This window comes from Trachymyrmex septentrionalis, unplaced genomic scaffold, assembly GCF_001594115.1.
Source record: "Trachymyrmex septentrionalis isolate Tsep2-gDNA-1 unplaced genomic scaffold, Tsep1.0 scaffold11, whole genome shotgun sequence".
NCBI classification, from domain to species: domain Eukaryota; kingdom Metazoa; phylum Arthropoda; class Insecta; order Hymenoptera; family Formicidae; genus Trachymyrmex; species Trachymyrmex septentrionalis.
The window spans coordinates 2,443,739-2,456,822 of NW_017304228.1; the positions used below are offsets into that span (position 1 = coordinate 2,443,739).

The 13,084-nt window shown below is 37.6% G+C and overlaps 1 protein-coding gene across 2 annotated transcripts; it reads left to right on the forward strand.

Moving 5' to 3' along the window:
* The first annotated feature begins 7,255 nt into the window (after window positions 1-7,255).
* On the forward strand, window positions 7,256-12,766 carry LOC108751167. 2 transcript variants are annotated; one of them, XM_018491237.1, is made up of 6 exons: window positions 7,256-7,723; window positions 8,697-9,047; window positions 9,245-9,465; window positions 10,117-10,260; window positions 10,450-11,906; window positions 12,201-12,766. In XM_018491237.1, the coding sequence occupies exons 1-6, from the start codon at window positions 7,420-7,422 to the stop codon at window positions 12,568-12,570; spliced, it is 2,847 nt and encodes a 948-aa protein (XP_018346739.1). In that variant the 5' UTR covers window positions 7,256-7,419; the 3' UTR covers window positions 12,571-12,766. The 2 variants fall into 2 exon arrangements, with proteins under 2 accessions (XP_018346739.1, XP_018346749.1); XM_018491247.1 differs by having other exon boundaries at window positions 10,120-10,260.
* The last annotated feature ends 318 nt before the right edge of the window (window positions 12,767-13,084 follow it).

Sequence of the window (13,084 nt, forward strand, 5' to 3'; positions counted from 1 at the left end):
TTAATTAAAAAATATATTATTGTTTACCACGAAAGAAACTTCTCAAAAAATTATATATTTCTAATACGTTTAAAATTTTTTAACATAAAAAACATTATATATTTCGGGATTATTGAAGAAGCAAGACTAAAGAGATCTTACGACAGAATGTAAAATAAAAGAATTATGAAAAGTAAGATAAATGTGGAATGTAAAATAACGTCAAACTGATAAGAAAGTAACTGATGCACGCAATAACTTCGTAATAGAAAATCTAAAGAAGACGTAAGGTTTCTCAATAGGGATCCATTTTTTGAACGTTTCACTTCTCTGTTTATTTAAAAGATATTAGCTCTGACTCGTTGTTTGCTGCATAGAAGGGCATGATTATTCTATTCTATAGAAAGACAATCGCCAACCGAAAGCAATTGTCAGGCGGAATTTCAAGAGACTGAGCAATCCTATCATTATAAGTCACCAGCTCCATGACTCACGGATCGTTGAGTTGGAGGCGACGACGAAACTTTAAAGCGACTCGACAAGCACGAACCTGCACGATTTAGTCTAGCTGGGGAATGCCTGGGGAATGCCCGACACCGGATGCCACGTGTGTCCGTGTATTGCTCGCCTCGAAGCGGACAATCGATAAAAAGTCGCTAACAAAACCGCGAAGGCCGCTCGCGAACGTAAAGTACACTCGTTAGATATCCTCCTTGCGATTATACATATTTTCTGGGAAATATCAGTGAGTGACGATGGACCCAGATAGGATACAAAAGTCATAATATTATAAGGATCATTTGTTATCATGACCTTATTTTGTCAATTATAGGTGACAAATGAAGTCATAATGACGTTCCATGATGTCATATTATTATGTCTCCGCAGAACATAAACTAACAGTTGCACGTCAATATTATAATTTCCTTTTCAGTAATGCAATTGTTATGTACAATATGTGTTATATTATTGAGGACAATATAATATGGTGTAGCTAATGTTTATTATTACAGCGAATTCGATTCGACGTATTTACTTTACTATTTATTTAGTGCACACTGGTGCGTACATTAAAGCCGCCATACATAAATTAATGTAAAGAAATGTGTGCTTAATATAAATATAAAAATAGGTTAAACCGTGAAATACTCAATATATTTTAATGTGCTATTAACAAAATATATTTTATAATTTGAAATATATATATGTCACTTTTATTTGTCAGATTTAAATCAGTGTACAACGGCTTTAATATGCACTAGTTCTAACCGAATTCGCTATTAGTTTATGTTCTCTAGGATTACGTCTTCTACCTAGACATATTATATCGCGCTTCATACAACAAAATATAATTCAAAAAACAACAAATTTTCCAAAAAATAAGTTTAAATATATTGAATTACTAAAATTTTGTGGTTTTTATGCAATTTTAATGTAATCTAATTGTAGAGGAATAAAAATATGTAGTTTTAAATTATAATTTTCTCTCCAGCATATATACGAAATTATAATTTTTTTAATTATGTTGTAGCAAACGAGCGATGTATATGCGCGACGAATAATTCACGATTGATATTCACGCACGTAAGATTACACAAGCGTTTTTATCGTGTTTGTTTTCCTATCATCGTTCTATTGCAAAAAAAAAGAACCGGATATCGAGATGAATATGGTGAATTATCAATATGAATGTGAAAAAGTACGACTTGCGTCTCATTTTCGTCACGATTAGAAGGCATTTTCATTTGTCAGTAACATTGGAATTTGAACTTAGAGAAGTTATATAACGATTTATAATATTTGTATCTGTGATTCTGTTTTTCGAGAATCGAGCGACGTCTAGATTCGCGCACCCTTTGTGCAAACCCTTCGAATCTGCTCGACCAATAAGAGATCGAGCTGAATAACCGGAAATTGTCCGTTTGTAAATTTGCAAACGGACAAGTCTAAATATGGACAGATTGTACGATCGCGTTTATTTATTCATAATGCGAATGCCAACTTCAATAATGTTAACCACGGGTGTAAAAAAAGACGCGAGTGATAGTATGACATTGATATAATTCAGGATTTATGACATAGTATGCCACATTTGCTTATGGAAAATAAACAATGCATTAGTTGCCTTTTCTTTCTATCTTAGCCAATAAAGCACAGGTGGCGCTGGCAGTGCCGTTCGATACGCTGGCAACAGGAAGTCGAACCGAAAGATGAGCGGATTATCGATTAACTATTAAGAACGATCTCGAATTCTTCTCAGAAGAAACCTGCAAAACATTTTTTTAAACGAGAATCATTCTCATCTTTTTTCTCAGTCCTTTTGTTGCGATCGAAACGATATAATCGTCGCGTGACTCGCAGCTTGATTCACGTAGTGCGACCTAACAGTCGGTTCGCGACTAACGGCGACCATCTTTTCCGAGAGAATGACGCAATCGATGACACATTTCAACACCGCCCATCGTTCGATTTAACGAACGGGTGCAAACGGGTTTCCCGGGTGGCGATCGTTCGTTTTCTACGCATCGAGATCGAAGTCCGAAGCCCTGGCGGATCAGCGACACGTCGCTACTTCTTCGGGAACGTCGCGTGCGTTTCCGTGGACTTTAATCCGTGGGTCGAGCGAAAGTCGCCAGCTGGTGAGAGCTATTTTGAACGACACGATGCGACGTTGCCACGTCTTCCTTCGATTGCCGTTGCGATCGAACAAGTTCAAACACGTGCGCCCCTCCGCATTTTGCTCGCTCGGCATAGAGATAACCGCCTTGGCGAAACGACGGCACGTTCAGCACTTTTCGTCCAGACCGCCGCGATTCGCTCTCGACGTTTTTAGGCCTTTCAAAACATCGTGCCAATAGAGTTGCATCGTTGCATCGTTTCGCCGACAAAATTTCAATCTCCCTCCGTCGAAGGACTGTTGGAAACGGAAGGGATCATGCGGGGAGGGAACAAGCCGAGAGTAACGTTTATATCGCGAGAAACCTGAGACTCGAATTTCTAGGCGCGCTGGAATATCTCTAGAAATCGGCGAAGCTCGAGATTAAACGTAAATGAGATGATTATACGATTCTCGATTTGAATTCCAAAATCGCGGGAGCGCTCTGGACAATTTTTCATTAGGCGTGTCATCTTTCGCGACGATAGAGTTGGACAAGAAATCAGGTTGCTATCTCGCGGCGTAACGGCGAGAGAGCATGAAAACAGAGACAGAGAGAGACAGAGAGAGAGAGAGGGGGGAAGGAGGAAGGGAGATGGAGAGATTGAAGAGAAAGGAAGTGCGGCAACGTGGCATCTCCGTGACTGCGTGAGCGGAGATGCGCGGCATGAATATAGCGACGGAGTTTAACGAGCCAGCGCATCGACGGGGTAACGGCGGAACGTTGGGCTTCCGCGGGGTGGGGCGCGGTGGAACAGGAACGCAAATGCACGCGGGGTAAAGAGGTGCGGAAAGTTTCCGCGGCGGTGGGGATCCGCGATGCGGGAGACGGTAGGGAAAGGGGAACGCGCCGCCGGCTGGGCGCAGCCGCTCCGCTCCGCGCCTGCGATACGATACCACCAAGGTAACGTGTTACTTGAGTAGGCTGTAGATGCCTTTTGGAAATTTCACAAAACGCCCGTTTCCCTAGTGTTCTTCCCTTCTTTGAGCGCTCCGCACCTAGTGTGCTAATTGTTCACTTCTATACCAATGTAGATTAACTTTAATTTTTGTTTAATTTACTCTTTACCTCTTTCTAATATTTATAAGAAAAATTAGAAAAATGTAAAAAGTAAGTAAGCCAAGAATGAAGTTATATATATAATCTATACGGAGAAGATTTTATATTAAGTTTTAATACAATTTTAAATTACACTCTTTATTATGTCTTGTATTTTCGATGACCATCATAACATGAATCCGATATAACTTTTACTATATACTAATTTTTATCACATAAATAAAGTAATTTTTGTTAAAAGCCAACGCTTAAACCATATTCTAACATGAAAACAGTTAATTTCTACTATGGAACTCAAACAAAATTTACTAGCTATATATTTTTTACTTATCTTTACAATATTAACTTTTATTCAACAAGTTTTGATTTTGTAATAAAAAATTTTTACTATGAAAAAGTGTAAAAATTACGTTGCATGTTTTCAAAAAAATAGCTATAGCATTTAAACTTATAATTGTCATGATAGTCAGCAATTTCTACAACATTATAGTAATTTTAAATATAAAATTTTCTCCGTGTACATTGATAAAAATATACATAAAGAAAATAATGTGTTTATTTCTATGTGGAGTAACTTTACTCTGGGTCAAATTTATTCCATTTTTTTCTAATGTTTAGGATTTAAAAAAGATTAAAGGTAAGTTAAAAAGAGATTAAAGTTAATGTACATTGGTAGAAATAGATATGAGGAGAATAACATTCATTTCTACTCATGTAGATTAATTTTAATCTCGATTTAATTTACTCTTTATTTTTTTAATGCATAGAATTTTAGAAAAAAAAAATAAAAGATAAGTTTAATCGAGATAAACTTACATTTCTCGCATAATATTTTTAACGTCATTATTTGGTTAGTTTGTATGGAGTGTTTCTCACTTTTCAACATTATATCTTAATTTTCATTAGTCTGTTTGATAACTTACAATTAAATAAAGATTTATATATCATATTTACAGATTTATATTCAATACATTCTTTAAATAAAAATAAATGCAACAAATTTTTTTTAATTATAAAATAATTTGCACTAAATATAATAACGTATACAAATAGTATGGCATTTTTAAAAAATGAATTTATAAAGCCATGGTATCCTGAACGTCCCACGTGAGTAATAAAGAGTTATAATACTTAACCTTAAACGTAACTCGCGTCTCGAATCGAGTTGGCTCGACTAGCGACGCACTTCATGCTCGCTATCTCTTTGAGAAAAGACAAGGTACTTACCTATATGTATACATTTAAGAGAGAAAAAAATGTGGCTGAAAAAATGGCTCTGGTTTTGACATTCGATCTAATTGAAAGATATTAGTTTATATGCTAAAACTTTGTCTGAAGGTCGATTCTTTTCTTACCACATGAAAGTCAAATATTTTGAATTAAAAAAAAAAACAAAGAAATAGATTGCGACAAGTGAACTTATCGATAGGTGAGAGTGTTCTCTCGAGGGGCGACGCGCCTCGACGGTGATTCGAAATAAAGATTGAAAGCTATGCTTAATCGGTAGATAAATAATTATCGCGGGTAAATCAATTCTGAGAGATATGCGTGTTGCGTGCATAACATAATTTTTTTTTGCCGTTACAAAAATTGATTTATATCTAAATGACACAAAATTCAAAATCAAAACATAAGACATCTTATAGATGTCTTTTAGACAGTTTTGGCAAAAATGTCTTTAAAACATGTCCTGAATTTAAACTTTTGTTTTTTGCATAGATAGATCAATTGTTTAAAATTTCCACAACGTAGTTATAAGCCAAATGTCTATTCATTTATCACTCTTTCTTTGGAAAATTTTATCGTTATCTATTTTACGAGAGTAAAAAGGTTGGAATGTACGATAAGTTTCCAGAAATATTGTTCTGTTTGTCACATTTATACGAGTTAGTGTGGTATTCGAAGTAAAATCTACTCATAACATTCCCAAGTAGAAAAATTTATAAGATCAAGATAACTTTAGGTAAAACTAATTTTAAGAAACATCATAGTGATGTCATTCGATACACTTGTCAAAAATTTATCACAGTCATTGTCAAAGGTGTCGAATGACATAATAATTTCTCTAAAATGATTTCTATTTGATGTCACCATGATTTTATAACTTTGTGTTCCTGGATTATCCATTTAGTATCCATTTCTATCAATGTAGATTAATTTTAATTTGAATTCAACTTACTCTTCACCTTTTTTAATTCTAAAATCCAGAGTTCCACAAGATAAGATGTAAGATTAACTTTAATCTCGGAATTAGAAAAGATTAAAAATAAGAATAAGAATTTAAAAAAAAGAGAAAGAGTAAATTAAAGCGAGATTAAATTTGATCTTAGTTGTCCATAATTGTGGAACTGGGACTTGAAATTAGAAAAAGATGAAGAGTTAATTGAACCAAGATTAAAATTATTACATTGGTAGAAACGGACAGATCTATTCTTTACTAACGTAGATTAACTTTAATTTCAATTTAATTGATTCTTTATCTTTTTTAAATACTTATATTCATTTCTACCAATTAATTAACTTTCATCTCAGTTCAATTTAATCTCTTTCAATACCTAAAACTAGAAGAAAATAAAAAGTAAGTTAAAACAAGATTAAAATTAATCTACATCATTAGAATTGGACATACTTTACGCGCGTCGCTGTAAACGAAATCGAACGACCGCGAACTTCGCGAAGTTCAGAAACGCGCTCTTATCTCTCCTTGTCTATCTTCGATGTAAAGCGCATTTCTAACTTGCAGTCTTCCCGCGACCAATTAGAGGCCCGCCAACAGAATCTTCCCCCTCTATTGTGGGGGTGAAGCACGTGGCGACGAAGTAATTGGACACAATGGAAAATCGCAAGTGCGAGTCGAAAATGTGTATTATCGTGAGACACGGGGCTTAAAGACGTAAAGGTTCGCATCGCGCGAGATTCCGCTCGTCGATCGTCGATCGCGCGACCGACTTTCAAGGCTTCGGCAGCGACGGAACGGCGAAATGCACGAGCGAACGAGCGGACTCACGTACGCCCGTGTTTCCAGCCTTCGCCTATGCCTCTCTCTCTCTCTCTCTCTCTCTCTCGTCGGGTCGTTGCGCGGAAAATCGTCGACGAAACGCGTGCGGTCCAAGTCCAGAATATGCCGCCCGCGATCGATCGCATATTCGAAAACACGCACGGCACAGCGGGAGCATGTCACGCGTGTGCATTCCAAAATCTTCCGCTCTAGCCGTTTCTCGAGAATCGTCGGTGAACGTCGGTTGCGTCCGTATCGGTGAAATCGTGGAACGTCGAGGAGGCGCGCGGAGAAAGGAAAAGGAGATAGAAAGAAGTGAGAAGAGAATGCGCATGTGCACGCATGTGTATGTGTGTGTATGTGTGTGGGGTCGAGGGCTGCGGGTAGTAGAAGAGGAAACGGGATTCCCCCTTCCTCCTCCCGCGCGTCTGCCATTCGTCCACTATCCCCACCGCGACGCTTCGCCATCGAGTGTCGACCGCAACGTCACCGTTCCCCCTCTTCCCCACCACGCTACTGTATCTCTCTCTCTCTCTCGCTCGCGCGGATTGTGTGAGGCGCGCGCGGACCTGCCCAGTAAATGCGAGGCTTCCGCTCGACGAGTATACGTAGCGGTAAGAGAGTGCGTAACAAGCGCACCGTACACAGACAGTTTTTCGCACTTCGGCGACGTCGTCGTCGTCGTCGTTGCTATCACTTCAAAGAGAACAGTATCCGGACATCAACATGCCGCTCAGCATTGGCGTTAATCTACGAGTGACCGGCCACTGTAATCAGGGCGGTCGCAAATACATGGAGGACATGTTCTGCGTGGCGTTCCAGCCGACCCCGGACGACAAGGATCTGGAATACGCGTTTTTCGGAATCTTCGACGGCCACGGAGGCGGAGAAGCCGCGACCTTCGCCAAGGAACATCTCATGGATATTATTGTGAAGCAAAAAAATTTCTGGAGCGATCGCGACGAGGATGTGCTGCGGGCGATCAGGGACGGATATATGAACACTCACTACGCGATGTGGCGGGAGCTCGGTACGAAGATATAAGATTGTTGTTTCGTCGACTCGTTCTCACTTGCACGCACAATGATTATCTTTTGCTTTCGCGCAAATTTTAAATTTTACTCGCCGTCGATAAGCATTGCGTATGCGATCCCCCTCGGCGGCGACGGTGACCCCCGTTGAGAATTTCTGTCATCATCCCGCGTATTTCTCCCACCACTGTCGCCCGTCACCGCCGCCACTGATTAGGTTAGAATTTAGGTTATGTAATTCTTCGAGCTAACCTGAAAATTTGGGCTCGGGAGAGCGACGGGAATTAACTGATGCAACGACTTCTTAAGTCGTCTCCCGTCACGAATCTGGACCGCGGCGACTTCCGCGGCGGTACCGTCGCGTGCACGCGCGCTCGCGCGCGCGTAAAGCGTAACGGGCGCGTCGACCTTGATCGCGGAGAACTTGCTGTAGGTTTATTTCTTATTACTGCACTGGATTGCACTAGACTTTCTTCCTCGCTTTCGCCAAATTTCAAATATAGATTTCAAAATATTCTATTGTGTTTATTCCTGCGCTAGAACTTCCTCATTTTAAACAAATATCAGACGTAAGGTTTGTCTTATAGTTAAATATCCACAGGACTTATTGTTTTAGTTGAACTTTTTGCCCAGTTTATCTTCCTTTTTTCTTTACATTCAAGAAAAAAAGAGAAAATGAATTATACAAGAAGTTGAGCTAAAAAAACAAACGTTTTTAACTTCAAGCGAAATGGACATATGTTTGACATTTGGCAAAAGCAAGAAAGTATAGGAATAAAAAACAGATTTATCTACTTTATTTTAAATTTTAAAAGTAAATACTAATACAGCTAGAAAAAACATCTATTGTGTACCTATATGTATATGTACCTATTTTACTTTAAATACAAAAATTACTGACTAGTTTAACTATAAAAAAAAAAAGATTGATATCTATCACAATAATATTTTAAACTGACGTTTTGTACATAGACAAATGGCCGAGAACCGCATCTGGATTGCCATCCACAGCTGGCACAACCGCCAGCATTGCTTTTATAAGGAAGGGCAAGATATACATAGGTCATGTGGGAGATTCCGCTATTATATTGGGATATCAGGCAGAGGATGATCCTCAATGGAGAGCAAAGGCACTTACGAGAGATCACAAGCCAGAGAGCGTGCTAGAAATGACGCGTATACAGGAATCTGGTGGAAAAGTGGTCAGTAAATCCGGTGTTCCAAGGGTTGTGTGGAACAGACCTCGCATTGGGCACAAAGGTCCAGTTCGAAGATCCACTCATATGGATGAGATCCCATTCCTTGCAGTAGCCAGATCTCTAGGTAAATGCATATTTACCAATATCTCTTTGTGGATACAGTCAATGATGCTACAAATGCTTTAAAGTATTTTTTGATTGATCAATTAGTAAAATTCTTTCTTTTGATTAGTCAATCAATGCTTTGAAGCATTTATGAAACTTTTATTGCACTCTGTGTCTTCTTGTGTACAAAAGAGCTTAAATTGAAATTTATTTTAGGTGATTTATGGAGTTACAATTCAGAATTGAATACCTTTGTCGTCTCCCCTGAGCCGGATGTGAAAGTTATTCCAGTTGATGTCAAATCACATCGTTGTCTTATTTTTGGTACTGATGGCCTATGGAATATGTTATCTCCGCAAGCTGCAGTAGCTATTGTCCAAACCACAGACAGACACAATGAGAAACATTTGATAGCCTCTCAGCAGACCGGTAATGGAGTAAGTTTCGCGCGCGTATTATTAATTATATATATAATTATTAAAATAATATACAAGATGCCGATATCCACAGATCAGTAAGTCGGGTTGCCTATGGGCAGAGGCACGCGTTACTGGTAATGCGGAATAAGATTAGATCGCAAGTCCAGCGGTGAATGAGACAAGAGAAATTGATTTTTACATTCTGATATAATGTAAAATTCAATAATATGATATAAAATATGTATTTAATAATACAAATAATATCTGACTTAATCTAACATAAATGAAATTTAATATTTAAAAATATATAATTGTAAATTATAATTATATAATTTGAATTATAATTATAATTATATATTTTTAAATATTTATTAAATTTCATTTAGTTTAGGTTAAGTCAGATATTATTTGTATTATTAAATACATATTTTATATCATTATTAAATTTTACACTATATCATAATGTAAAATTCAATTTCTTTTGTCTCATTCCGCGCCAGATGCGATCTAATCTTATTCCGCATTAGCAGTAAAGCATGCTTCTGCCCATAGGCAAATAGACAACTCAACTTACTGTAGGTATCGGCAGCACCCTGTAGAAGTTGTTGTCTTAATATATAATAGTACGGTAATTTATATAATGGTGAGGTATATAAATCGTTTTGATAGCAGGCTGATTTACAAATGTGGATAAATCCTTCGAAAAATCTTGTGGATCGTGCATTAGAGAGGTGGTCATCGACGAGGTTACGAGCAGATAATACTAGTGTTGTAACATTAATGTTAGATCCATCAGGACCATGCCGCAGTGAGGTATAAATAATGCTTGTTTTGAAAAAATCTAATGTACATAAATAATTCATATATAAATATTGACAGAGTTAAAGCAAAAAGTTTTGTTGTTTGAACTTTGAGTGAATTGAGATTTTGCAAGAAATCTAATATTATTATATAATTGTAAAATTATTAATACTATAGCTAGGATATCTGTCTTTATTACAGGTATTGTTTAATCAAAAGAAGGACCGTGTTATACATCACGGAACACAAGTACCAGTTACGACAAGAGAACCTGAAATTGTTGAGAGAATTAGTTCAAAAATTACAACGCCGTGCATGTGCATGCCAATACCACCGCCAAGCGCTTCCTTGGATCTTGACATTGATCCTAAACAACCGGACTCATCGAACGGAAATGAGGAGACTGTCGATCAAACGTTACAGCCCGAGATGGTCTCATGTCCTGAAAAATCAATTTCTTCAGAGATTGACGCTTCGGAATTACGGGAGACCGCGATAGACAAGAGTATCGTGACTACCGATGTCGGCGAAAGTATTCAGGTCGCCGAAATTTCCTCCAGTCAAATGTCAGAAGAACCTGGAGATTTGGAAAGTAAGAAAACAAATGAAATCAATCGTGAGAAATTAGAATGTTTCGAGGACGAAAAAAAGCCAATAGTTGAACAGAATGAAAATGAAAAAGCAAAGGATGATCATTTGCAGAGTCCGATCCAATCAAACTTAAAATCAAATAATTTCATCGAGCCTAAAGAAATTATAACTGAAACAGGGATGTCTAACGCGACTCGACAGAATGCATGTTCCAATGCGAATGAGGAGGCACTTCACCCTCCTCTTGTAAGTAGGTTACGTCGAAGCGGTATTGTTTCTGTTAAAAGTAACAGTTTTGATAATGATGAGGTGAAAAGTGGCGTCTTAAATGGATCGAGACATAAGCAGCACCCTTTATTTCCCGCGAGAGCGGACGTCAGAACGATAAAGCGACGACATAGTTTGAGCTCTTCTCAGACTCAGAATACTTTCACCGACGTCGCACCGACTCCAGATTCGAAGACTTATGTAAGCGTGAAGTCGCGGTACAGCAGGGTAACGAAATCATCTATCGCGGAAAGTACGATGGTAGAGGAGACGAAGAATGCATTGAAAACGGCTAGCGACTGTGTTATAAGTAATAAACGTAGACATAGCACAATCACACAAGCCTCTGTCTCGTCATCTGGAGTTGAGAATAGCTGTCCACAGCAAGAACCATGTGCAAAGATGAGGACGCGTTCTGAGGACCAACGACACAGTCCCACGGATGAGAATGATCCGGCCAATCAAGCGATGGAGAATGCTAATGCCCGATTAAGTTGGCCCACATCAGATAAACGATCGGATTCATCATTAAACGGTGCCACTTTAACGACGCTCTCTTCGTCATCGAATACGTTTCAACGTAGAAGTTTAGAAAAAAAGGCTACGCCTGTAAAAGCCATTAGGAGATCGTCCATCAATGGTTCGACTCGACTGCAACATCTAAGAGGCAGTTTTGGCCTAAGGGAATGGGACCAAGGAAGAAATAACCGAACAAACAATTGTAATAATAGAAGGACATTAAATAGGACAGTAACGATAATCGGTCCTACGGATTCGACGATACCACAGCGATGGCTAAGGTTTGTTTAATTATGTTTCTTTATTCCTAAGAAATTATTTTTATGTGATATATTTATATTGTTCTTAATAATACTTATATAAGTAATATTTATTTTGTTTTATAAAATAAGTATTCGAATATTTGTTTTATGAAATGAAATAAATATTGCTATAAATATTAAGGTTATAATAAAATGGAGCATATTGTGCGGATCGTTAGAATAATGTAGATTGCATGATTTTGTTGATATCGAAATACATGTCTAAACTCCCATAAACTTTTACTAAACTCTACAATTTCCTATATTGTTTAGATCAGATACAATGGCGGCAACGCCTGTGAAAACACTACGTTCGCGTAACGTAGATATCGCCGGGCACACAATATCTGCGCAATTAGTTCATCAATACGGAGTAGTGAAGCAAAATCGATTGCCTCTACCGAAGCTGAAGCAGTCCGCGAACGGTGGATCGCTGCAATCGAGTAGAGTCAGGTCTTCCTCGTTGTCAGCCAATAAACTTAAACAAGCAAATGGTAACAGTGGAAGCGTGAGTACCTGCGCTACCATAAATCCCTCGACAGCAGGTTCCACTTCTGCTATAGCTAAAAAAGTCAAATCACCGTATAATCCTAGTGCTCGATCTCTGAGCACGCGATCTCGAATCAAACGTCTTGGAAAGTAAGAGAATAATGAATGGTTGTAGTTTTGCGAATTCGCGAATTTTAGGGTATGACATTCTTATCCTTATTTTGCTATCTGCGAATTATCTAGTTACGATATAAAAAGTGATTGTTACATGCATTTTATATTTCTTTAAAATTTCCCCACTTTCATCTTTGAAACTACGTATTCTCTTTTATTCGAGGTGTCTGCTATGAATGGGGTTTGAACACTCTTAATTATTCTTATTATTCATTTTATTTTTTAAAATTGAATAAAAAAATCTGAAATATAAATTAAGTATCTTCTATACAAAATTATTTTATTTTAGATATCAAATTTTAAAAAATTGCGATCTAAATAATTTGCAAATACTTATATCTGTTTGTGACAATTACTATTGATTTATTGAATGTATTACTTTGTATTTTGTTATTGGAATTATTTACTGACCTTTTATGTTCGTACATGAATTGCATATATCTATTTTCATTTTATACTACTGCTTGCTGCATGGAAATAAATTACTGCGCTCT

Excerpts from the sequence above, each read along its gene's own strand:
- LOC108751167 (XM_018491237.1), top strand. The coding sequence starts at position 7,420 with ATGCCGCTCAGCATTGGCGTTAATCTACGAGTGACCGGCCACTGTAAT. Across the intron at positions 7,724-8,696 it reads CGCGATGTGGCGGGAGCTCG|ACAAATGGCCGAGAACCGCA; the intron begins GTACGAAGATAT and ends TTTTGTACATAG. Across the intron at positions 11,907-12,200 it reads ATACCACAGCGATGGCTAAG|ATCAGATACAATGGCGGCAA; the intron begins GTTTGTTTAATT and ends TATATTGTTTAG.